This window comes from Giraffa tippelskirchi, chromosome 5 (genome assembly GCF_054371585.1).
Source record: "Giraffa tippelskirchi isolate mGirTip1 chromosome 5, T2T-mGirTip1v1.2.pri, whole genome shotgun sequence".
In the NCBI taxonomy this organism is placed as follows: domain Eukaryota; kingdom Metazoa; phylum Chordata; class Mammalia; order Artiodactyla; family Giraffidae; genus Giraffa; species Giraffa tippelskirchi.
The window spans coordinates 46,597,219-46,623,941 of record NC_137279.1 but is presented as its reverse complement, the minus strand read 5'-3'; the positions used below and the strand labels follow the sequence as shown (position 1 = coordinate 46,623,941).

The 26,723-nt window shown below is 38.2% G+C and overlaps 1 protein-coding gene across 6 annotated transcripts in view; it reads right to left on the bottom strand.

The window, feature by feature from the left end:
* Positions 1-26,723, bottom strand: part of DRC8 (dynein regulatory complex subunit 8) — a 98,250-nt gene that overhangs the window by 62,963 nt on the left and 8,564 nt on the right. Inside the window, exon 2 of one of the 6 annotated variants that reach the window (XM_081486873.1) lies at positions 24,167-25,302. The exons of the other annotated variants lie outside the window; for them this stretch is intronic. Coding sequence (XP_081342999.1) covers positions 24,167-24,209 — 43 coding nt within the window. The 5' untranslated portion in view covers positions 24,210-25,302. The remainder of the gene's footprint in view (positions 1-24,166; positions 25,303-26,723) is intronic. 6 annotated transcript variants of the gene reach the window in all.

Here is a 26,723-nt window from a genome sequence, read left to right as displayed (position 1 = left end):
TGATCCTCTCATCTCTCAGTGTGGCCAGATCAAAGTTAGGCAGCTGAAAGAATCTATTCCAGGGATTCCCAGAAGGATGCTCAAATCAGAACAGGCTCTGACGGCAAGCCCCTTGGTCTACACAGGTAGCAAGCACAACAAATATCAAGCACCCAGTGCTCCATGATTGCCATGAAAGTGACCTACTTCATACATCCCTGTTTCAGAAAACAGAAATCAAATGCACCACTGCTCACCATGGACAAATGAACAAAGAACCCATGAAGCTAATGAAGTAGTTCATGTTCCACATGCCCAACGAACATAGTGTTGGGACTGAGGGGGCTTGTGGCTCTAAGAAACAGCCCATAATCCTTATCTTCATATACACTAGCTAATTCTACCCTTCCACTGATGATACAACCTTTCAGTAGCAGCCAAGCTTGCTGCCTGACTCTAACAACATATAACATGTTATATAAATTAAATCTACACCATAATTTTTAAATAATGATATGAGAAAGTTCAGCTGGATTAAAAAACTGGAAAGGTCAACTGGATTAAAAAACTGGAAAGTTCAACTGGATTTGCAGGGACTTCCCTGATGGTCAGCTGTTAAGACTCTGAGCTCCCAATGCAGGGGGCCCAGGTTTCATTTCTGATGTAGGGAACTAGATTTCACATGCTGCAACTAAGACCAGGAGTAGCCAAATAAATAAATAAAAATAAATATTAAAAAAAAAAAAACATTTGTATTACATCACAAAATTTTCTAAAGTTATATTTTTCAATTAAAGGGTGTGTGTTTGACAAAAACAGACTCACAGATACACAGAGCAAACTATTAACTAGTGGTTATCAGTGGGGAAAGACGTGAGGGGTGAAATAGGAGAATGAGACTGAGAGACACAAACTACTATATATAAAATAAATAAGCACCAGTCAGAATGGCCACCATCAAAAAATCTACAAACAATAAATGCTGGAGAGGGTGTGGAGAAAAGGGAACCCTTTTACATTGTTGGCAGGAATGTAAATTGGTACCGCCACTACGGAGAAAGTGAAAACAATACAGAGGTTTCTTAAAAAACTAAAAATAGAGGTACCACATGATCCAGCAATCTCACCCCAGGCATATATCCAGAGAAAGTCACAATGTGAACAGATATGTGCACCCCCAACATTTATGGCAGAACCATTTACAATAGCCAAGGCATGGAAACAATACAAGTGCCCATCGACAGACACTTGGTTTAAGGAGATGTGAAATCTCTTATGACTATATGGTGGAAATGACAAATAGATTTAGGGGACTAGATCTGATAGAGTGCCTGATGAACTATGGACAGAGGTTCATGACATTGTACAGGAGACCGGGATCAAGACCAACCCCTAGAAAAAGAAATGCAAAAAAGCAAAACGGCTGTCTGAGGAGGCCTTACAAATAGCTGTGAAAAGAAGAGAAGCGAAAAGCAAAGGAGGAAAGGAAAGATATTCCCATCTGAATGCAGAGCTCCAAAGAACAGCAAGGAGAGAAAAGAAAGCTTTCCTCAGCAATCAATGCAAAGAAATAGAGGAAAACAACAGAATGGGAAAGACTAGAGATCTCTTCAAGAAAATTAGAGATACCAAGGGAACATTTCATGCAAAGATGGGCTCAATAAAGGACAGAAATGGTATGGACCTAACAGAAGCAGAAGATACTAAGAAGAGGTGGCAAGAATACACAGAAGAACTGTACAAAAAAAGATCTTCACGACCCGGATAATCACGATGGTGTGATCACTCACCTAGAGACAGACATCCTGGAATGTGAAGTCAAGTGGGCCTTAGGAAGCATCACTACAAACAAAGCTAGTGGAGGTGATGGAATTCCAGTTGAGCTATTTCAAATCCTGAAAGATGATGCTGTGAAAGTGTTGCACTCAATATGCCAGCAACTCTGGAAAACTCAGCAGTGGCCACACGACTGGAAAAGGTCAGTTTTCATTCCAATCCCAAAGAAAGGCAATGCCAAAGAATGCTCAAACTACCGCACAACTGCACTCATCTCACACGCTAGCAAAGTAGTGCTCAAAATTCTCCAAGCCAGGCTTCAGCAATACGTGAACCGTGAACTTCCAGATGTTCAAGCTGGTTTTAGAAAAGGCAGAGGAACCGGAGATCAGATTGCCAACATCCGATGGATCATCGAAAAAGCAAGAGAGTTCCAGAAATTCATCTATTTCTTCTTTATTGACTATGCCAAAGCCTTTGACTGTGTGGATCACAATAAACTGTGGAAAATTCTGAAAGAGATGGGAATGCCAGAGCACCTGACCTGTCTCTTGAGAAACCTGTATGCAGGTCAGGAAGCAACAGCTAGAACTGGACATGGAACAACAGACTGGTTCCAAATAGAAAAGGAGTACGTCAAGGCTGTATATTGTCACCCTGCTTATTTAACTTATATGCAGAGTACATCATGAGAAACGCTGGGCTGGAAGAAACACAAGCTGGAATCAAGATTGCTGGGAGAAATCAATAACTTCAGATATGCAGATGACACCACCCTTATGGCAGAAAGTGAAGAAGAACTAAAGAGCCTCTTGATGAAAGTGAAAGAGGAGAGTGAAAAAGTTGGCTTAAAGCTCAATATTCAGAAAACTAAGGTCATGGCATCTGGTTCCATCACTTCATGGGAAATAGATGGGGGAACAGTGGAAACAGTGGCTGACTTTATTTTTTGGGGCTCCAAAATCACTGCTGATGGTGACTGCAGCCATGAAATAAAAAGACACTTACTCCTTGGAAGGAAAGTTATGACCAACCTAGACAGTATATTAAAAAACAGAGACATTACTTTGCCAACAAAGGTCTGTCTACTCAAGGCTATGGTTTTTCCAGTAGTCATGTATGGATGTGAGAGTTGGATGGTGAAGAAAGCTGAGCGTCAAAGAAGTGATGCTTTTGAACTGTGGTGTTGGAGAAGACTCTTGAGAGTCCCTTGGACTGCAAGAAGATCCAACCAGTCCATCCTAAAGGAGATCAGTCCTGGGTGTTCATTGGAAGGACTGATGTTGAAGCTGAAACTCCAATACTTTGGCCACCTTATGCGAAGAGTTGACTCATTGGAAAAGACCCTAATGCTGGGAAGGATTGGGGGCAGGAGGAGAAGGGGATGACAGAGGATGAGATGGCTGGATGGCATCATCAACTCAATGGACATGGGTTTGGGTAGACTCTGGGAGTTGGTGATGGACAGGGAGGCCTGGCGTGCTGCGATTCACGGGGTTGCAAAGAGTCGGACACAACTGAGCGACTGAACTGAACTGAACTGATATATATATATAGTATTATATATACATATATAATGGAATATTGCTCAGCCATAAAAAAGAATGAAATAATGCCATTTGCAACAACAAGGATGGACCTAGAGATTGTCATATGGAGTGAAGTAAGTCAGACAGAGAAAGACAAATACCATATGATAGCACTTATATGTGGAATCTAGAAAAAGGGTACAGGGCTTCCCTGGTGGTCTAGTGGTTAAGAATCCACCTGCCAATTCTAGGAACATGGGTTCAATCCCTAAGCCGGGAAGACCTCACAGGCTGTGGAGCAACTAAGTCCATGTGCCACAACTACTGAACCCATGTGCTGCAACTACTGAAGCCCACACGCCTAGAGCCTGTGGTCCACAACAAGAGAGGCCACCACAATGAGAAGCCAGCACACCTCAACAAGGAGTAGCCCATGCTCGCCACAACTGGAGAAAGCCTGAGCCCACGTGCAGCAATGAAGACCTAGCACAGCCAAAATAAATAAATAATTTTTTTTAAAAAAATAAAAATTTTAAAAGGGTACAAATGAACTTATCTACAAAACAGAAATAGTGTTACAGATGTAGAAAACAAACTTAGGCTTCCCTGTGGCTCAGTGGTAAAGAATCCGCCTGCCAATGCAGGAGACATGGGTTCGATCCCTGGTCTAGGAAGATCCCACATCCCTCAGAGCAGCTAAGACTGCACCACAAGCCTGTGCTCTAGAGCCTGGGAACCGCAATTACTGAGCCAACATGTACAATTACCAAAGCCCGAGAGCCCCAGAGCCTTTTCTCCACAAGAGAAGCCACTGCAATGATAAGCCTGAGCACTGCAACAAAGAGTAGTTCCCGCTGGCCACAACTAGAGAAAAATCTGAGCAGCAGCAACGACCCAGCACAGCCAAAAATAAATAAATAAAATTTTTTAAAAAAGAAAAACTATGGTCACCATCGGGTAAGAGGGGCAATTGGGATTGACATATACACAGTACAATATGTAAAATAGATAACTAACAAAGACCTACTGTATAGCACAGAAAACTCTACTCAATACTGTGCAATGGCCTATATGGGAAAACGATCTAAAAAAGAGTGAGTATATGTAGATGGATAACTGATTCACTTTGCTGTACAGAAGAAACTAATTTACGGTATTGTAAATCAACTATATGCCAATAAAAATTATAAACAAATAAATAGGGTATATTATATGGGAAATATGTCACACAGGGAAATATGTCATTATTTTGTAATAACATTAAATAGAATATAATCTATAAATATTGAATCACTATGTTGTACACCTGAAATGAATATAACATTGTAAATCAACTATAGTTCAATTTAAAAAGGATGAGTTTTTGAAATTATAATTTCAATTGTTTTAAATTTTTTAATGGCTGAGAAAAATGCTTTCACATTTTTACATAAACAAAGTTTCTCACTGGTAATAAACTATCAAAAATTGAGGATCTTATACTTTAAAATTTGATCAGGAATTGAAAAAAGTCATCCCTTGGAATCCATGGGGAAAGTGGTTCCAGGACCTGCAGAAACCAAAATCTGAGGACAGTCAAGTCCTTTATATAAAATACTGTAATATTTGCATATAACCTACATGTATCCTCCCATATAGGCTAAATCATCTTTAGATTACTTATATAATATCTAATACAATATAAATGCTACATAAATAGCTGCTGGCATGGCAAACTGAAGTTTGAATCTGAAACTGAAAGCTTAGTATTGTAAACAACTCTATACCCACCACCTGTATCAAACTATTATAATGTTTTGCCATTTTTTCTTCTTTCCTAAATCCCTATCTCTAATTACAGACATTACAATTATTCATCCCTAAATACTTCAACATGCATCTCTTATAAATAAGGACATTCTCCTACATAATCCCAGTATAATCATGGTATTGTTAAAATTCATAAAAATTCACTAAGAACATCTAATGTCTATTCAATATGCAAATTTCTAAATTGTACCATAATGTCTTTTTTACAGTTACTTTTTCAACCTAAACTCTAAAGTTTATGTCATACATTTGGTTTTAAAATTTTTTGGTCTCTTTTAAACTAAAACAGTCTTTCATTCTCTCCTGGTCTCCTGTACCCCAGTGAAATTAGCTTGTGGAAGAGATCAGGCTATGCAATGTCTTATAAAATGGCCTACATTCTGGACTTGTCTGATAGCGTTCTTATTTCACCTCATGTTAAAAAAACTACTACTCCGTTAAGTTTCATTCCTTCAGACATATCACCTGCTACTCCTTCTCTTACTGTCCTCCACTGATTCTCTGATCACTTTCCTCCAGATTTATCAAGCCAACCATTTTAATTTCCAACAACCCATCCTCACAGTTCTATTTGATCATCAACACCTTTTGAGTCTAATTATTAAATACTTTAGAAATCAGTCTCCCTCTTCCATTTCCACTGCCACAGTTTAAGTCTAGCCCTTCATTGCTTCTGGCCTGGATTAATGCAGTCACTTCCTGTCTGGATTTATGCAATCATTTCCTGTCTTTTTGCCTTTAGTCTCCTTTCCCTCCATTTCCATTCCATCCTTCAAACCATAGTCCACATTTTGCTAGGATTATCTGTCTAAAACAAAAATTTGTTCATATGACTTCCTGGTTTAAAACCTTTCAATGATTCCCAAGTTCTTTCAAAAAAATAAAAAAGCATTCAGTCTCCTAAATCACGTCTACAAACTGGCCCTTCCTTATCTCAAAAATGTCATCTCTCAATACTTTTTCATACAGATTCTCCACCATGGAAATCTTTGTAGTTTTTCAATTATTATGCTTTTTCATTGTCATTATGATTGATAGTCCTCTGTATGAAACAGTCCTCTCCTTTTTCTGGATAATTCCTACTTATCATTCAAGTCAGTTTAAGAGTAACACATTTTTCTTTCATCTTCTTTTTGAATTAGGTACCCTCCTGTGTAGTCATGTAGCACCCATGGATATCTCTATTATAATATTATATCAAACTGTACTGTAATCAGCAGTTAACTAGTCTTCCCTTCCACACTTGTAAACACTTTGAGAACAAGTTTGACACTGCCTGGAATATACTAAATTCTCAATAAATGCTTACTAAATAGTTAATAATTATATACAAGAAAATCCATGTCCCATTTGGATATGACAACTCACAATTTCCCTTTTTGATGTTTTGCTGGGTATTGTTAACAGAATTATATTTATTTCCTTGATATAACGAAACTGGAGAATGCTTAATTGTTTTTCTATGTCATAGAACAATTTGTATAGCAAGAGAACTATCTTTTGGGTAAGAAACTGGCAAGGAAAGAATTAAGTTACTATAAAAAAATGACAGTAAAATGTAGTGGTTAACAAATTCAGCAATACATTAAAAGGATTAAACATCAAGACCAAATGGAATTTATTCCAGAGACACAAGACTGTCAATTAGAGCTACATACTACATTCATAGAATGAAGACAGAAAAGCCACATGATTAGGATAATTGATTTAGAAAAAGTATTTGACAAAATTCAACATCCTTTCATGATAATAATATTCAGAAAACTAGGAACAGAAGGAAACTTCTTCAACATGATAAAGGCCTTTATGAAAAACCCACAGATAATATCATTTTCAGTGCTGAAAGACAAAGCTTTTCCTGGAAGATCAGGAATAAGATAAAAAAGGCCTCCTTTACCACTTTCCAATATAGTATTGGATGTTCTAGTCAGTTAATCTGGGCAAGAAAGAGAAATAAAAGTCATCTAAGTAGAAAAGAAAGAAGTATAATCATTTTTATTCATAGATGACAATCTTATTGTGTAGAAAACCCTCAGTCTAAGAAAAAAAAGAACTGACCAGAGTAAATAAATACATTCAGCAAAGTTGCAGGATATGAAATAAACACACAAAAATCATTCACATTTCAATATAATAAAAACAAACAATCTGAAAAGGAATTTTTAACATTCCATTTGTAATATCCCAAAAATGTCAACCAAACAAAAATATGTAAGTTGGATGTCATCAAAGTTAAAACTTTTGTGAAATCAAAGGACACTTCTAAGAGAGTGAAAAAACAACCCACAGAATGGGAGAAAACATTTGCAAAGCATATATCTGATAGGGATTAATATTCAGAATATATAAAGAACTCCTACAACTAAACAGCAACAGAAAAACCAACCCAATTTAAAAAGATGAAAAAATTTGAATAGACATTTCTCAAAAGAAGTTATACAAATGGCTAATTAGTACCTGAAAAGATGTTCAACATCACTAGTCATTAGAATATCTGTTATAAAAATAGGAAATAACAAGTTTTGGTGAAGATATGGAAAAATTGGAAGAGTTGTACATTACTGATGGAAATATAACATGGTACAGCTGTTGTGGAAAACAGTATGGTAGTTCTTCAGAAAATTAAAATCTAATTACCATAAAACCCAGCAGTTCCACTTTTGGGTATACGCTCAAAATAATTGAAAACAGGGTGTCAACTATTTGCACACCAGTGTTCACAGCAGCATTATTCACAGTAGCCAAAAGGTGGAACCAACCCAAATATCCATTGACAGGTGGATACATAAACGAAAGTGGCGTATATATACAGCGGAATATCATTCAGTCTTAAAAAGGAACAAAACTATGAAACTATGATACATGCTACCACATGGATGAACTCTGAAGATGTTATATGCTAAGTGATATAAGCCAGATACAGAGGGACAAATATTGTATGATTTCAAATATATGAGAAACGCAGAATGGTCAAACTCATAAAAACAGAAAGTAGAATGGTGGTTGCCAGGAGCTGGGAAGAATTTGTCAGGAGATAAGAGGAATAGGAAGCTAATGTCTAGTGGGTACAAAGTTTTTGTTTGGAATGATTAAAAGTTCTGATAACGGATAGTGGTGATAGTTGCAGAGCATTGCGAATGTACTTTGTTGCTGTTGTTCACTCAGTCATGTGTGACTTTTGTGACCCCACGGACTGTGGCATGCCAGGCTTCCCTGTCCTTCACTATCTCCCAGAGTTTGCTCACACTCACATCCACTGAGTCAATGATGCCATCCAATCATCTCATCCTCTTTCGCCCCCTTCTCCTCCTGCCCTCAATCTTTCCCAGCATCAGGGTCTTTGCTAGTGAGTCGGCTCTTCGCATCATGTGGCCAAAGTATTGGAACTTCAGCATTAGTCCTTCCAATGAATATTCAGGGTTGATTTCCTTTAGGATTAACTGGTTTGATCTCCTTGCAGTCCAAGGGACTCTCAAGAGTCTCCTCCAGCAGCAATGTCACTGAATTGTGCATTTTCAAAAGGTTAGAATGGTTTTTTAAAAAATCCTAAAAATCAAAGTTCAAAAAAAAGAATCAACCATTCTAATGACACTGTTCTAAAACTGACTGGTAATGGGTGCACATATCTATGAATATATTAAAAACAACTGAATTGTTTATCTTGAAAGAGTGGGCTAGATGGTATGTGAATTATATCTCAATAAAGCTGCTATTTAAAAAAGATGGAAGGGATATGATAATTCTTACACTCACAGGTAAGATAATTATGTAAGTAAACATTCCTCTTATTCTAATGAATAGATTTTTGTTTAAGTTACTAAAATATTTTTTAAATGCCAATTAATGCAATTTTTTACACATTTGTGAAGGCAGTCCTTCTCCATCCGAACTCTTATTTCCTCTTCTTGTATCATTCCATTAGCTGTCTTAGTCTATTGGGTTAAGATACTGGGCGGCTGTAACAAAGTATCACAGACCAGGTAGTTTATAAACAACAGAAACTTATTTTTCACAGTTCTGGAGGCTGAAATTCTGAGACCAGGGTGTCAGTATGGTTCAGTGAGGGCTCTTTCAGGTTACAGACTTCTCATTGTACTTTCACCCAGTGAAAGGTAGGAGGGACCTCTGCACAATCTTTTTTATTAGGGCAGTAATCCCATTCATGAGGGCTACATCCTCGTGACCTAATCACTTGCCAAAGATTCCACCTACTAATAACATGACTTTTGGGAGTTAAGATTTCAACATATGGTCTGGTGCTCAAAAATTCAGACCATAGCTCTAGTACTTACTGTATCTTGTTCAAAGGGTGTGGCTAGATAGGACACTCTTGCCTTGTTCCTGATCTTACTGGGAAAGTCTCAAATTTCTCACCATTAAGTCTGATGTTAACTTTAGGTTTTTGTAGATACTCTTTCTCAAGTGGAGGAAGTTCCCTCTATTCCTAGTCTGCTAGGAACTAGTGATTTTTCTTTTTTTACTCTGTTGGTGAGATGAGTTACATTAAATGACTTTTGAATGTTGAAGCAGTCTTGCATACCTGGGATAAATCCTACTTGTTTGTGGCGTATAATTGTTTTTATATATTATTGGATATATATGTATTAGAAGCCCTTAATATGGATCAGGCAATAATCTAAATTCTTTACACATTTTAACAAATGTAATCAAGCTGTAATCAAGATTTCTGGGAGAAATATCAACAACTTCAGATATGCAGATAATACCACTCTAAGGGCAGAAAGTGAAGAGGAACTAAAGAGGCTCTTGATGAGAGTGAAAGAAGAGAATGAAAAAGGTGGCTTAAAGTTCAACATTCAGAAAACTAAGATCATGGCATTTGGTCCCATCACTTCATGGCAAATAGAGGGGGAAACAGTGGAAACAGCGACAGATTTTATGTTCTTGGGCTCCAAAATCACTGAGGATGGTAACTGCAGTCATGAAATTAAAAGACACTTGCTCCTTGGAAGAAAAGCTGTGACAAACCTACACAGTATATTAAAAAGCACAGATATCACTTTGCCAACAAAAGTCCATATGATCAAAGCTATGGTTTTTCCAATAGTCATGTACAGATGTAAGAGTTGGATCATAAAAAAGGCTGAGCGCCGAAGAACTGATGCTTTCGAACTATGATACTGGAAAAGACTCTTGAGAGTCCCTTGGACAGCAAGGAGATCAAACCAGTGAATCCTAAAGGAAATCAACACTGAATGCTCATTAGAAGGACTGATGCTGAAGCTGAAGCTCCGATACTTTGCCACCTGATGCCAAGTGTCAACTCATTAGAAAAGACCCTGATGTTGGGAAAGACTGAAAGCAAAAGAAGAGGGTGGCAGAGGATGAGATGGTTGGGTAGCATCACTGATTCAACGGACATGAACTTGAGCAAACTCTGGGAGAAGGTGAAGGACAGGGAGGCTTTGGGTGCTGCAGTCCATGGGGTCACAAAGAGTCAAACACAATTTAGTGACTCAACAACAACAGATCATTACCCAGACTTACCCGTGTGTACTTGCTAAGTCGCTTCAGTAATGTCCGACTCTTTGCAACTCTACGGACTGTAGCCCACCAGGCTCTTCTGTCCATGGGGATGCTCCAGGCAAGAATGCTAGAGTGGGTTGCCATGCCCTCCTCCGGGAACCAAACGTATCAGGTTGATTCCATTATTTTTTTATTGTGACAAAATATACACAACATGAAAATTTCCAAAGCCATTTTTAAGTATACATACTGTTTAGTGATATTAAGTACATTCATATTACTATGCAGCTATCATCATTGTCTATCTCCAGAACTTTGTGCTATATATGCATTAGATGGGCTTCCCAGGTGGCTCAGTGGTAAATCTGCCTGCCAGTGCAGGAGCTACAGAAGACATGGGTTCAATCCCTGGGTCCAAAAGATCTCCTCGGGGAGGAAATGGCAACCCGCTCCAGTATTCTTGCCTGGGAAAACCCAGAAACAGAGGAGCCTGGTGGGCTATATAGTCCATGGGGTCGAAAAGAGTCAAACACAACTTAGCGACTGAGAATGTACACACATGTATTAGATACTGATTACTATGGTTAAATCTGAGCTTAAATAAGTTTCTGTTTCAAAATATTGTATTACAGGATCAATACTCGAACTGCTGAGACTAACATGAATGAAGTCTTATGGAGAAAAACAATTTAAAACCTTTGAAGAGTCTATTATTTAAATAGATTAAAATAAGGCAAGGTTTGATTTTTTTTAATGCAATTACTCTGGCAGACTCCAACAGTCATAACTGGTAGCTGACAATGCTACCTGAAAGAGTAAACCCAGAGCTCAAGAAGAAAATAGCACCTACTGTACAGGCTGCCTATGGTATTTCAAAACTAGTAAGAAAAACAAATCTTGAATAGAGTAGCATGTGTGCATGCTCAGTAGCTCAGTAGCTCAGTCCTGTCCGACTCTTTGTGACTCCGTGGATTATAGCCTGCCAGATTCCTCTGTCTGTGGAATTTTCCAGGCAAGATTACTGGAATAGGTTGCCATTTCCTTCTCCAGGGGACTCTTCCTGAGCCATGGATCTAACCAATGTCCCTTGAGCCTCCTGCATTGTCGGGAGGAATCGTTTCCACTGTGGCACCTGCAAAGCCCCTGAATAGAACAGACACAACAGTAATAAATACACTTCATCCTAATTCAAATGTCTTGTTGGTTATAAAATTAAAGCACACATCACAGGGCAACTAAGCCCGAGCACCACAACTACTGAGCCGATGCTCTGGAGCCTGCAAGCTGCAACTACTGAAGCCCGAGCACCGAGAGAAGCCTAGAGAAGCCTGTGCTCCGCAACAAGAGAAGCCGCAGACTGCAACTAAAGAGTATCCCCTGCTAAGAGAAACTTGAGAAAGCCCATGCACAGCAACAAAGGCCCAGCACAGCCCAAAATTAAGTAAATAAAATTTTAAAAAATAATAAAGGGCATACATATTTTAGACAATAAAACAAGTTTAACAATTCTAACACTCCTTCTGAATACTACTATCAAAGGTTCCAGGTAGTTAAGCCAATCAAGAAGCTAAAACCAAACTAAAGCATCACGTTCCCCTCTTGCCTTTTAGTATCCCTGACTTCTTTTGTTTATTTAGATTCTTCATCTTCAAAATACAGAAAGCCAGATTGTGTATATCATTGCCAAGATATAAGACCCAGTCTCATAATATTTGGCTAAAACACCATGGTAACAAGTCAGAAAGCTATATTAACCTATTTCCATGTTAACAGCCTAATAGAAGCTTTAAAAAGTTTTTACTGTTGTCAGGAAAAAATATAAACTATTTACATTAAAATGAAAGTACAACAATATGTCTTTGCAACAATGGATGTGAACGTATGCCAAAAATATTAATATTTGGCAACTTATACTGATTAAATCAGTATTTCAAAACAAGAAGTAAAATAATGCCTGATGGAAAAACAACTTTTATCAGGAAAAAATCTTGAGGATTAGAATATAACAAATGAGATACTTTAGTAAATAATTATTAGATCTTTTTTAACCTAAAACTATACAAAAATTAAATGTAATGTGATCAAATGTGCTATCACTAATTTTTAAAATGATTTTGGTAATCAAAGTACTTCTCTCTATGAATTCGTGTGTATATAACATTATTGTAAGTAGGTACAAGCTTAAGTTGGTCCAAGTTTAAGTTGGTCCAGTATATCTTCATTATTATTAATATACAGATTATTATTTTATGCAAATTTTTTAGAAATTTCCAAAACGTTTGGCTGATGACATATTTAGGCCAGTAGAGAAAAAAAAAGTCAATTGAAACCCTCAGAATCAAGAACTGAAAGAAAATTTAGAAGTCATTTAGCCCTCTCAACTAATGAGAAAATCCCCTCTGAAATGTGCTTATGTGGTTGTGGATCAAGGTTTGGTTTGTTGTCCTCTACTCTGTGACTAATCACTCATTTTCGCTTTTGTTTTTAGAAGCATTGCACTTAAGATGGTGACTGAGACCACCATTAAAAATGGTGAAAAATATAGTCACATAGCTCTTAAAAAAAAAAAATCCATACTCAGTCCTCATTCACAAGGCATAAAGTCTCAATTAAATTTAACTCTTTATTAGTCATATCAATAGAAAAGTAAAGTCATAATTCATAAATGTGACAAATGTGCTCTGGAAATAATAAATCTCTTGCTACAGAATATGTTTAAACTATAACATTAAAATATGAATAAATGCTTGGGAATTCCTTGACAGTTCAATGGCGAGGACTAGGCACTTTCCCTGCTGTGGCCTGGATTTGACCCCTGGTAGGAACTAAGATCCCTCAAGCTGCATGGTGCAGTTTAAAAAAAAAAATGCTTGGTTGATAATCCAAGTAATTCCACCTATTTAATTCACGGTTACATCTAATTCAACATCAAAAATGTTACCTCAAAAATTAAGTAAAGCTAAAATATAATATGCAAATTTTCAGTAAGGTAGATGCAGCTTTGTGAAGCTTGGGGGAAATATTAGCAATAACATTTAATTTCACAGAAATGTCACATTCAGCAAGTGTTCTAAAAAATGTTACTTTTTATAGCATGCTCACTTAGCAAAATTTGGAATGACCAAATGTAAAAATGAGCACTTTTATAAAATGGTCAGATGATGAAATAATATCAGAAATACTAGTTAACAAGCACATTGAAAAAATTTTTTTTAATTTATTTAATTGGAGGCTAATTACTTTACAATATTGTGGAGGTTTTTGCCATACACTGACATGAATCAGCCATGGGTGTACAGGTGTTCCCCCATACTGCATCCCCCACCCTATCCCTCTGCACTGTCCCAGAGCACCAGCTTTGAGTGCCCTGCTTCATGCATTGAACTTGCATTGGTCATCTATTTTACATATGGTAATATACATGTTTCAATGCTATTCTCTCATATCGTCCCACCCTCGCCTTCTCCCACAGAGTCCAAAAGTCTGTTCTTTGCATCTGTGTCTTTTTTGCTATCTTGCATATAGGGTTGTCATTACCGTCTTTCTAAATTTCATTTATATGTATTAATATACTGTATTGGTGTTTCTCTTTCTGACTTACTTCACTCTGTATAATAGGCTCCAGTTTCATCCACCTCATTAGAACTGACTCAAATATGTTCTTTTTTATAGCTGAGTAACATTCTATTGTGTTTATGTACCACAACTTCCTTATCCATTCGTCTGCCAATGGACATCTAGGTTGCTTCCACGTCCTAGCTATTATAAACAGTGCTGCAATGAACACTGGGGTACATGTGTCTCTTTCATTTCTGGTTTCCTCAGTGTGTATGCCCAGCAGTGGGATTGCTGGGTCATATGGCAGTTCTAGTACCAGTTTTTTAAGGAATCTCCACACTGTTCTCCATAGTGGCTGTATCAGTTTGCATTCCCACCAACAGTGTAAGAAGGTTCCCTTCTCCACACCCTCTCCAGCATTTATTGTTTGTAGACTTTTGGATGGCAACCATTCTGACCAGCATGAGATGGTACCTCATTGTGGTTTTGATTTGCATTTCTCTGATAATGAGTGATGTTGAATACCTTTTCATGTTTGTTATCCATCTGTATGTCTTCTTTAGACAAATGTCTGTTTAGTTCTTTGGCCCATTTTTGGATTGGGTTGTTTATTTTTCTGGTATTGAGCTGCATGAGCTGCTTGCATATTTTGGAGATTAATTCTTTGTCAGTTGTTTCATTTGCTATTATTTTCTCCCATTCTAAAGGCTGCCTTTTCACCTTGCTTATAGTTTCCTTTGTTGTGCAAAAGCTTTTAAGTTTAATTAGGTCCCATTTGTTTATTTTTGTTTTTAATTCCATTACTCTGGGAAGTGGGTCATAGAGGATATTGCTATGATTTATGTCAGAGTGTCCGGCCTATGTTTTCCTCTAAGAGTCTTATAGTTTCTCGTCTTACATTTAGATGTTTAATCCATTTTGAGTTTATTTTTGTGTATGGTGTTAGAAAGTATGCAGGTTTCATTCTTCACAGGTGGTTGACCAGTTTTCCCAGCATCACTTGTTAAAGAGATTGTCTTTTCTTCATTGTATATTTTTGCTTTCTTTATCAAAGATAAGGTGTCCATAGGTGCATGGATTTATCTCTGGGCTTTCTATTTTTTTCCATTGATCTATATTTCTGTCTTTGTGCCAGTACCATACTGTCTTGATGACTATAGCTTTGTGGTATAGTCTGAAGTAAGGCAGGTTGATTCCTCCAGTTCCATTCTTTCTCAAGATTGCTTTGGCTATTCAAGGTTTTTTTGTGTTTCCATACAAATTGTGAAATTATTTGTTCTAGCTCTGTGAAAAATACCACTGGTAGTTTGATAGGGATTGTGCTGAATCTATAGATTGCTTTGGGTAATATACTCATTTTCACTATATTGATTCTTCCAATCCATGAACATGGCATATATCTCCATCTATTTGTGTCATCTCTGAGTTCTTTCATCATTGTTTTCTAGTTTCCTGTGTATAGGTCTTTTGTCTCTTTAGGTAAATTTATTCCTAAGTATTTTATTCTTTTCATTGCAATGGTGAATGGGATTGTTTCCTTAATTACTCTTTCTGTTTTCTCATTGTTAGTGTATACGAATGCAAGGGACTTGTCTATTAATTTTATATCCTGCAACTTTACTATATTCACTGATTAACTCTAGTAATTTTCTGATGGCATCTTTAGAGTTTTCTATGTAGAGGATCATGTCATCTGCCAACAGTGAGAGTTTTACTTCTTCTTTTCCAATCTGGATTCATTTCTTTTTCTTCTCTGATTGCTGTGGCTGCTGCTGCTAAGTTGCTTCAGTCGTGTCCAACTCTGTGCGACCCCATAGACAGCAGCCCACTAGGCTCCCCCGTCCCTGGGATTCTCCAGGCAAGAACACTGGAGTGGGTTGCCATTTCCTTCTCCAGTGCATGAAAGGGAAAAGTGAAAGTGAAGTCGCTCAGTCGTGTCCGACTCTTAGCGACCCCATAGACTGAAGCCTGCCAGGCTCCTCCATCCATGGGATTTTCCAGGCAAGAGTACTGAAGTGGGGTGCCATTTCCTTCTCTGATTGCTGTTGCTAGGACTTCCAAAACTATGTTGAATAGTAGTGGTGGGAGTGGGCACCCTTGTCTCGTTCCTGACTTTAGTGGAAATGTTTTCAGTTTTTCACCACTGAGGATAATGTTTGCTGTGGGTTTGTCATATATGGCTTTTATTATGTTGAGCTATGTTCCTTCCATGCTGCTTTCTGGAGAGTTTTTATCATAAATGGGTGTTGAATTTTGTCAAAGACTTTCTCTGCATCTATGGAGATAATCATATGGTTTTTATCTTTCATTTGTTAATATGGTGTATCACATTGACTGATTTGTGAATATTGAAGAATCCTTGCACCCCTAGGATAAGGCTCACTTGGTCATGATGTATGATCCTTTTAATACGTTTTTGGATTCTGTTTGCTAGAATTTTGTTGAGGATTTTTGCATCTGTGTTCATCAGTGATACTGGCCTGTAGTTTTCTTTTTTTGTGGCATCTTTGTCTAGTTTTGGTATTAGGGTGATGGTTGCCTCATAGAACGAGTTCAGGAGTTTACCTTCCTCTGCAATTTTCTGGAAGAGTGAGTAGGATAGGTGTTAGCTCTTCTCTAAACTTTTGGTAGAATTCACCTGTGAAACCATCTGGTCCTGGGCTTTTGTTTGTCGAAAGATTTTTGATTACACCTTTGATTTCCATGAACAAGCACATTTTTACAACAGAATGACTGTAATATATGTCAGAGTATCTTGTATACTTTTTAAACATACTGTATACTGATGGGAGGTTTATTTTTATAAAATAAGAATCTTAGAAGTATTTTTAAGAGTATCAACAAACAGGTACACTTTTCAGTTATTGTGTACCCTCCATTTTCCGTGCATTCTTATATGTATTTATTAGAAACTAATTCTTAAATGTGCTTTTAAAAATCATATCCTGTATGTTAACTTTGGTCAATTTTTTTATCCTCCTTAAAAAATAATTCAAAATAATAAAACTGTATAACAGTTTTAGAAAAGAAACTAAAAAGCATGAGGAAAAGTTCGAGATTTTGCTCCTTTACTTCCTTATAATTGGATGTAACTAGAGACAGTGTGGGGAGAGACTTGATATTATTTAGGGTCTTTTTCAGTAACACACATTAAAGGAATTTGGATTTTATTCTAAGGCCAATAGGTATCAAACTAGGATTTATCAAGTAGGGAGTATCTGACTAGATTTATAATCAAGAAAGATCACTCTTGTTGCTAGGAGGAAAACTCAATTGGAAGCAAAGACATGGCTAGTGATCTGGAGAAAGTATACCCTCAATGTGTCCTATGCTTTCCCATAATGCTGTAATCACTTGATGGGGGTTCCCCAAGTTGACCTTCCCCAACCTCCTTTAGACTGCAAATTCAGTAAGTCATAGGCTTCATCGGTTCTCGTCACTTCTAGGCAGTATATGTTCCAGGATCCCAACAGAGGGACGTTCTACAAAAAAGCTGACCATTAATCTTCAAAGCTGTCAAAGGGATCATGAAAAATAAGGAGAATCTGAGACTATCACAGCCAAGAGGAATGTAAAGAGACATGACAGCTAGATGCAGCATAGTATCAGAGATGGGATCCTGGAACAGAAAAGGGCATTAGGTAAAAATTAAGAAAATCTGAATAAAGTATGGCTTTAAGAAATAAAAAAGTTACTAACTTCTTACTTTGAAAAAGTTTTGCCACCATTTCTAGGTTGCAGCACAGTATCAGACTACCTGGGTTTAAAGATCAGATCCATCAATTATTAGCTCTATAACCTTTTGGACAGGTAACTTAACTGCTCAATGCTCAATTTCTCTCATCTGTAAAAAGGTATCAAGACTATCTTAATCTCACAAGGTTGTTTTGAAAGCTACTACCAGAACTACAGTAATATTCAATAAAAGTTACCCATTACCAGATTATTTTTTTCTAATTTGGGCAAAGTTGCTTAGTATCTCAGGAAAGTAAGTTATAAAGATTTGATTGAGAGAAATTAAGTTTTCTGTTACAGTTGACTCTTGAACAACAGGAGTTTGAACTACACAGATCCACCTATATGCAATTTTTTTTTTCAACTGTAAATACTACAATACTACAAGGGTCCAGAGTTGATTGAATCTGAGATGCAGACCATGGACAAGGGAGAATCACCTATATAAGAAGGACCAAATATAAGGACCAAATATAAATTATATGCAGATACGCAACTATGCTGTGGGTGGCAACCCTAACCCCACATTGTTCAAGAGTCAACTGTATTCATTTACATGAAATATAATGAAAGAGAAAAAAGGAAAAACTCTATTAAATAATTTCACCCAGGATTATTAGCATTGGTTTGTGTGCGTGTGTTAGTCACTCAGTTGTGTCTGACTCTGCGACCCCATGGACTATGGCCCACCAGGATCCGCTGTCCCTAGAATTCTCCAGGCAAGAAACTGTAGTGGGTACCCATTCCCTTCTCCAGGGGATCTTCCTGACCGAGGGATCAAACCTGGGTCTCCTGCATTGCAGGCAGCTTCTTTACCATCTGAGTCACCAGGGAAGCCTGAGCTTCCTGCACTGGTTTTCATGAAGTCATAAACCTTACTAGAATCTGTTGGTATTTCACTAATAATATTTTCATTATAGGGGACTGGAATGCAAAAGTAGAAAGTCAGAAAACACCTGGCATAACAGGCAAATTTGGCCTTGGAGTACAGAATGAAGCAGGGCAAAGGCTAATAGAGTTTTGCCAAGAGAACGCACTGATCATAGCAAACACCGTCTTCCAACAACACAAGAGAAGACTCTATACATGGACATCACCAGATGGTCAACACCGAACTCAGATTGATTATATTCTTTGCAGCCAAAGATGGAGACGCTCTATACAGTCAGCAAAAACAAGACCAGGAGCAGACTGTGGCTCAGATCATGAACTCCTTATTGCCAAATTCAGACTTAAATTGAAGAAAGTAGGGAAAACCACTAGACCATTCAGGTATGACCTAAATCAAATCCCTTATGATGATACAGTGGAAGTGACAAATAGATTTAAGGGACTAGATCTGATAGGCAGAGTGCCTGATGAACTATGGACAGAGGTTCGTGACACTGTACAGGAAACAGGGATCAAGACCATCCCCATGGAAAAGAAATGCAAAAAAGCAAAATGGCTGTCTGAAGAGGGCTTACAAATAGCTGGGAAGAGAAGAGAAGCGAAAAGCAATGCAGAAAAGGAAAGATATTCCCATCTGAATGCAGAGCTCCAAAGAATAGCAAGGAGAGATAAGAAAGCTTTCCTCAGCGATCAATGGAAAGAAATAGAGGAAAACAACAGAATGGGAAAGACTAGAGATGTCTTCAAGAAAATTAGAGATACCAAGGGAACATTTCATGCAAAGATGGGCTCGATAAAGGAAAGAAATGGTAGGGACCTAACAGAAGCAGAAGATATTAAGAAAAGGTGGCAAGAATACACAGAAGAACTGTACAAAAAAAGATCTTCACGACCCAGATAATCATGATGGTGTGATCACTTACCTAGAGCCAGACATCCTGGAATGTGAAGTCAAGTGGGCCTTAGAAAGCATCACTACGAACAAAGCTAGTGGAGGTGATGGAATTCCAGTTGAGCTATTTCAAATCCTGAAAGATGATGCTGTGAAAGTGCTGCACTCAATATGCCAGCAACTCTGGAAAACTCAGCAGTGGCCACACGAATGGAAAAGGTCGATTTTCATTCCAATCCCAAAGAAAGGCAATGCCAAAGAATGCTCAAACTACCGCACAATTACACTCATATCACATGCTAGTGAAGTAATGCTCAAAATTCTCCAAGCCAGGCTTCAGCAATATGTGAACCGTGAACTTCCAGATGTTCAAGCTGGTTTTAGAAAAGGCAGAGGAACCAGAGATCAGATTGCCAACATCCGATGGATCATCGAAAAAGCAAGAGAGTTCCAGAAATTCATCTATTTCTTCTTTATTGACTATGCCAAAGCCTTTGACTGTGTGGATCACAATAAACTATGGAAAATTCTGAAAGAGATGGGAATACCAGACCATCTGACCTGTCTCTTGAGAAACCTGTATGCAGGTCAGGAAGCAACAGTTAGAACTGGACATGGAACAACAGACTGGTTCCAAATACGAAAAGGAGTACGTCAAGGCTGTATATTGTCACCCTGCTTATTTAACTTATATACAGAGTACATCATGAGAAACGCTGGGCTGGAAGAAACACAAGCTGGAATCAAGATTGTCGGGAGAAATATCAATAACTTCAGATATGCAGATGACACCAGCCTTATGGCAGAAAGTGAAGAAGAACTAAAGAGCCTCTTGATGAAAGTGAAAGAGGAGAGTGAAAAAGTTGGCTTAAAGCTCAACGTTCAGAAAACTAAGATCATGGCATCTGGTCCCATCACTTCATGGGAAATAGATGGGGAAACAGTGGAAACAGTGTCAGACTTTATTTTTGGGGGCTCCAAAATCACTGCAGTTGGTGATTGCAGCCATGAAATTAAAAGACGCTTGCTCCTTGAAAGGAAGGTTATGACCAACTAGAGAGCATATTTAAAAGCAGAGACATTACTTTGCCAACAAAGGTCCGTCCAGTCAAGGCTATGGTTTTTCCAGTAGTCATGTATGGATGTGAGAGTTGGACAGTGAAGAAAGCTGAGCACCGAAGAATTGATGCTTTTGAACTGTGGTGTTGGAGAAGACTCTTGAGAGTCCCTTGGACTGCAAGGAGATCCAACCAGTCCATCCTAAAGGAGATCAGTCCTGGGTGTTCATTGGAAGGACTGATGTTGAAGCTGAAACTCCAATACTTTGGCCACCTCATGCGAAGAGTTGACTCATTGGAAAAGACCCTAATGCTGGGAAGGATTGGGGGCAGGAGAAGGGGATGACAGAGGATGAGATGGTTGGATGGCATCACCGACTCGATGGACATGGGTCTGGGTAAACTCTGGGAGTTGGTGATGGACAGGGAGGCCTGGCGTGCTGTGATTCATGGGGTCGCAAAGAGTCAGACACGACTGAGTGACTGAACTGAACTGAATATTTTTTGAACTAGTAATTACTTTAATTATTGGTGTAGATATGCAAATCAATTTTTTAAAAATACTAAACAGGGACTTCCCTAGTGGTCCAGTGGTGAAAACTCCACATTCCCAATGCAGACAGTCCAGGTTCATTCCCTCATCAAGGAACTATATCCCACATGCTGCAACTGAGATCCAGTGCAGCCAAATAAATCAATGTTAAAAAAAAAAAGATAACAAAACACTAAATAAAATGTATATATTTTATATTATTTACATTATTCATAGTTGTTCCTCCCCTTCTATGTCACAAAAGCATACAGCAGACTTCTTTTTTATAAAATAAATATAACTAAATTTATATATTGATACAATAATGAAATACCTTTTAATTGGTGAAATCTCAGAGGCAAGTTATATTACTGCACAGTAATTCCTTTTTCCTTCTTCTCTTATTACACATTACCAAAGCCAACAATTTGACATATTTGTTTTTCAGCAATAGAAATACTAGGGCTAAAAATTATCTATTATACCACGGTAAAATCAAACCATACCAAGACAAAACCAAAACTGTGCTATGCTTAGTCGCTCAGTCATGTCCGATTCTTTGTGACCCCATGGACTATAACCCACCAGGTTCCTCTGCCCATGGGTATTCTCCAGGCAAGAATACTGGAGTGGGTTGCCATGCCCTCCTCCAGGGGATCTTCCCAACTCAGGAATTGAACCCAGGTCTCCAGCATTGCAGGTGGATTCTTTACCGTCTGAGTCACTAGGAAAGCCCAAAACCAAAACTACTCAACATTTAATTTCAAAAGAGGAAATTAATGATAATAAATACAAAAGGAGCTATATTAACCAAAATATATGTCAATCTGCCCCAGAAAACAGAGAGGTTTTTGCTTTGTTTCCTTTCTCTCTGTTCCATTGAGTGACAGTTGCCACTGACACAGTCCCAGGTCAAGGATGTAATCAAGGGTTTTCAATTTCAGCACCAGCTACCAAATACTGGTCCCACTACCCAGGAGAATAGAGAAGTTTTTAAATATCACAGCTGGGCTTTTTTCTAAAGCTAAGATGTCTGTATATATATTTAAATACTAGGTACTCAAAACCCCACCTACATAAATTAAGAGAAAATAATAAGCCCCAAGAAAAATCCTTATCATGAGAACTGTTTAAAACACACAACAAAGAAGGTAAAGCAATGCATTCCAGGTTAATTAACTAGAAGTATAAATTATGTTATTGTTCTATTTGACCCAAATAATGCCAATACATATTCCAGAGATATGCTGTTTAAAAAAAAATGTTAAGAACCCATTAAAAAGGTGTTTTGGGGGGAGGAGAAGGAGTTCTTAATGAATTCTTATTTTATAAATGGCTTGATCCAAAAACAATATACCACCAAAACACCTGGCTTAAAATACTATATGATATTCGCTCATGATCTAGCTTTATGTTACTATGTGCTTTCATTTAGCAAATATTTATTGATCATGTACCACATATACATTTTAATTTAAAAGGAAAACAAACCAGCTACAGTAAACTATAATAGCAGATGTGCTAAAACTCAGCCAAGTATGTAGACAGTGTTACAGAAGCACAAGAACAACACCCATCTCAGTTTTGAGGGTGAGACTTAGGTAGAAATGAAGAAATAGTCAGAAATTGAAATGGAGAGGTGTTAATTCATCCCTAACCCTCTTCTCCAAATCTCAACATCCAGTCACAAAGAAATTTAGAATCTCTAGGCTCTAAAACCTTCCTGCTTATTTCCTCTGCTATTACCTAGTCCAGGGTAACACCATCATCACCTGCTCTTTCCCTGGTCCAATCTGCCACAGTGTAGGCAAGGGACCATGGACCTCTTAAACACATAAACTGAACTGTATTATCTCCCTAGTTAAAAGGCTTCAATGACTTCCTCTTGCTCTTGGATAGAGGTCAGTACCCCTGACCTGGTCATCTAATAGGTGTGGTCTCAGCCTACCTTAAAAACCTCATTTCACACCAGTCCTACAGTCTCACCCACCCTCACTTCTTCACTCCAGCTACACTGACCCTTACTCAGTATTTCTAGTAAGCCATGCTCCTTTCTTTATTCAGGCTTTTGAATCTGCAGTTCTTTTAGCTAAAAACTAGTAGGTTTGGGGGGCTTCCTCTGTGACTCAACGGTAAAGAATCTGCCTGCCAATGCAGGAGACATGGGTTCTATCCCTGGGTCAGGAAGAAACCCTGCAGAAGGAAATGACAGCCCACTCCAGTATTCCTGCCTAGTAAATCCCCTGGATAGAGGAATCTGGCAGGCTACAGTCCATGGGGTCGCAACAAGTTAGACATAACTTAGCAACTACACAACAACAGTAGGTTTTTCAGAATAGGGAATGCCACACTCAAAGCCCCTGAAGTAAGAAAAAATTAACTCAGGGTCCCTCTTCTAGAACTTTTTGAACTTATCCCAAACATCACTGAATTATGGTTCTCTTCTCTATGGTATATAATCTCTAAGAGGGTAAGACCCAAATATGTTCTATTCTCCAGTGTCCATCACAGTGCCTGACACAGTAAGTAATTAGTGATATAATGAATAGAACTCTTATTACATGTGAAACTCTCTGCTACATGCTTTGCCACTGTATGGGGTAGCTTCTAATTTACTCCTCATTTAACATGCAAAGAAGATAGAATAGTTATGTACCTAGCCTAAAATTGTTGCTGTTGTTCAGTCACTAAGTCATGTTCAACTCTTTTGAGATCCAGCTATTAAGAGGTAGGGCTGGAATTCAAATCCATAAAGAGTTACTGTCAATTTCATGTTCTAAACCACTAAACAATACCATTTATTCAAGGAAGCCCGGGATGAGAAAACGATATATACAGAGGCTTAGAACTTTCATTATGGAAAAAACAAATAAACTGTTCATTATGGTACAATATAGAAGGCATGGAGGGAGGCACCTACCAGACTTATGATTAGAGAAGAACCTGGAGAAATAAAACATCATAGTCTGCTCTATTAGAGAATTCAGTGCAGTTCAGTTCAGTTCAGTCGCTCAGTCATGTCCGACTCTTTGCGACCCCATGAATCACAGCATGCCAGGCCTCCCTGTCCATCACCAACTCCCGGAGTTTACCCAAACCATGTCCATCAAGTCAGTGATGCCATCCAACCATCTCATCCTTTGTCGTCCCCTTCTCCTCCTGCCCCCAATCCTTCCCAGTATCAGGGTCTTTTCCAATGAGTCAACTCTTCGCATGAGGTGGCCAAAGTATTGGAGTTTCAGCTTCAACATCAGTCCTTCCAATGAACACCCAGGACTGATCTCCTTTAGGATGGACTGGCTGGATCTCCTTGCAGTCCAAGGGACTCTCAAGAGTCTTCTCCAACACCACAGTTCAAAAGCATCAATTCTTTGGCGCTCAGTTTTCTTCACCGTCCAACTCTCACATCCATACACGACTATTGGAAAAACCATAGCCTTGACTAGACGGACTTTTGTTGGCAAAGTAATGTCTCTGCTTTTAAATATGCTCTCTAGTTGGTCATAACCTTCCTTCCAAGGAGTAAGCGTCTTTTAATTTCATGGCTGCAGTCACCATCTGCAGTGATTTTGGAGCCCCAAAAAATAAAGTCTGACACTGTTTCCACTGTTTCCCCATCTATTTCCCATGAAGTGATGGGACCAGATGCCATGATCTTAGTTTTCTGAACGTTGAGCTTTAAGCCAACTTTTTCACTCTCCTCTTTCACTTTCATCAAGAGGCTCTTTAGTTCTTCACTTTCTGCCATAAGGCTTGTGTCATCTGCATATCTGAGGTTATTGATATTTCTCCCGGCAGTCTTGATTCCAGCTTGTGTTCCTTCCAACCCAGTGTTTCTCATGATGTACTCTGTATATACGTTAAATAAGCAGGGTGACAATATACAGCCTTGACGTACTCCTTTTCGTATTTGGAACCAGTCTGTTGTTCCATGTCCAGTTCTAACTGTTGCTTCCTGACCTGCATACAGGTTTCTCAAGAGACAGGTCAGAGGGTCTGGTATTCCCATCTCTTTCAGAATTTTCCACAGTTTATTGTGATCCACACAGTCAAAGGCTTTGGCATAGTTAATAAAGCAGAAATAGATGGGAAAGCTTAGGTAAATATAATTCATAAATATAATAAATGCAGCTATTAAAAATAATGCTGAGAAATACTGATGACATGAAAAAGTGCTTATAATAGTAAGTACAAAAGCTGGATATAAAACTACATACAATGTAATCTCAAATATGTAAAACAAAACAAAATACAAATCTGTCTAGAAAAAACCTACAAGGAAATACATTGAAACTTTACCCTAGGTTCTAGATCAACAGTTTTTAACAGCATCCTCATCCTCCGGTAACTTCGTTAGAAATGCAGATTCTCAAGAGCCCACCCTCAGCCCACCAGCCTCAGACTTACGGGTTCAGAAACTATGGGAATGGTGCTTAGCAATCTGTGGTTTAACTAGCCCTCCAGGTGATGCTGAAGTTCATTGAAGTTTGGGAACTACTGCTCCAGATAAGGAGATCACGGGCCAAATTTTCCTTCGTTTTATAATAAAAGTCCCCTTGACTTCTCTATGTGGGGTATAGAGGCTAAGAGCATTGGCTTTGGAGTCAGACGGACTTGAATGTGAGTCCTTGTTTCAGCAGTTAGCTAAGTGTTTCAGCAGTTAGCTAAGTGGCCTTGGTCATACGGCTTTACCTGTCTTTCAACACTAATTCAGCCCACTCTCTCCTGCTTTACATAGTTTCTGACAAGAAGCCTAGGTAAGGCTTCTTACTTTTTTTCTGACTTCTTTCAAGATTTTCTTGTTATCTTTGGTTTTCTGCAGTTTGAAATATAATATACCTAGGCATAGCTTTTTGGTATTTATCCTGATGGTATTCACTTAGCTTCCTGGATCTGGTTTGGTGTCTGTCATTAATTTTGGAAAACTCTTGGCCATTTTTTTTTTTTAATATTTACATTTATTTATTTATTTAGTCGCACTAAGTCTTAGTTGCAGCATGTGGCATCTAGTTCCCTGACCAGGGATCGAACCTGGGCCCCCTTGTATTGGGAGTGCGGAGTTTTAATCACTGGACTGCCAGGGACATCTCTCCTCTTGGCTGTTATTATTTCAAATATTTCTTGCACTTCATTCTTTGATTCCTTTTCTTCTGGTAATTCCAATTATGTGTATTTTAGACCTTTTAAAATTGTCCCAGTTCTTGGATGTTCTGGTTTTTCTTTGGTTTTTCATTTTCTCTCTCTGCATTTCAGTTTGGGAAGTGTCCAGTGGCATCATCTTCAAGCTCAATGATTCTTTCCTCAGTCACGTTGAGTCTACTGATAGGCCCATCAAAGGCATTCTTTCATTTCCATCACAGTGCATTTGGTCTCTAATATTTCTTTTTCTTCCTTGGAGTTTTCATCGCTCCACTTACAATACTCATCTCTTCTTGCATGTTGTCTACTTTTTCCATTGCAGCCCTTAACATATTAGT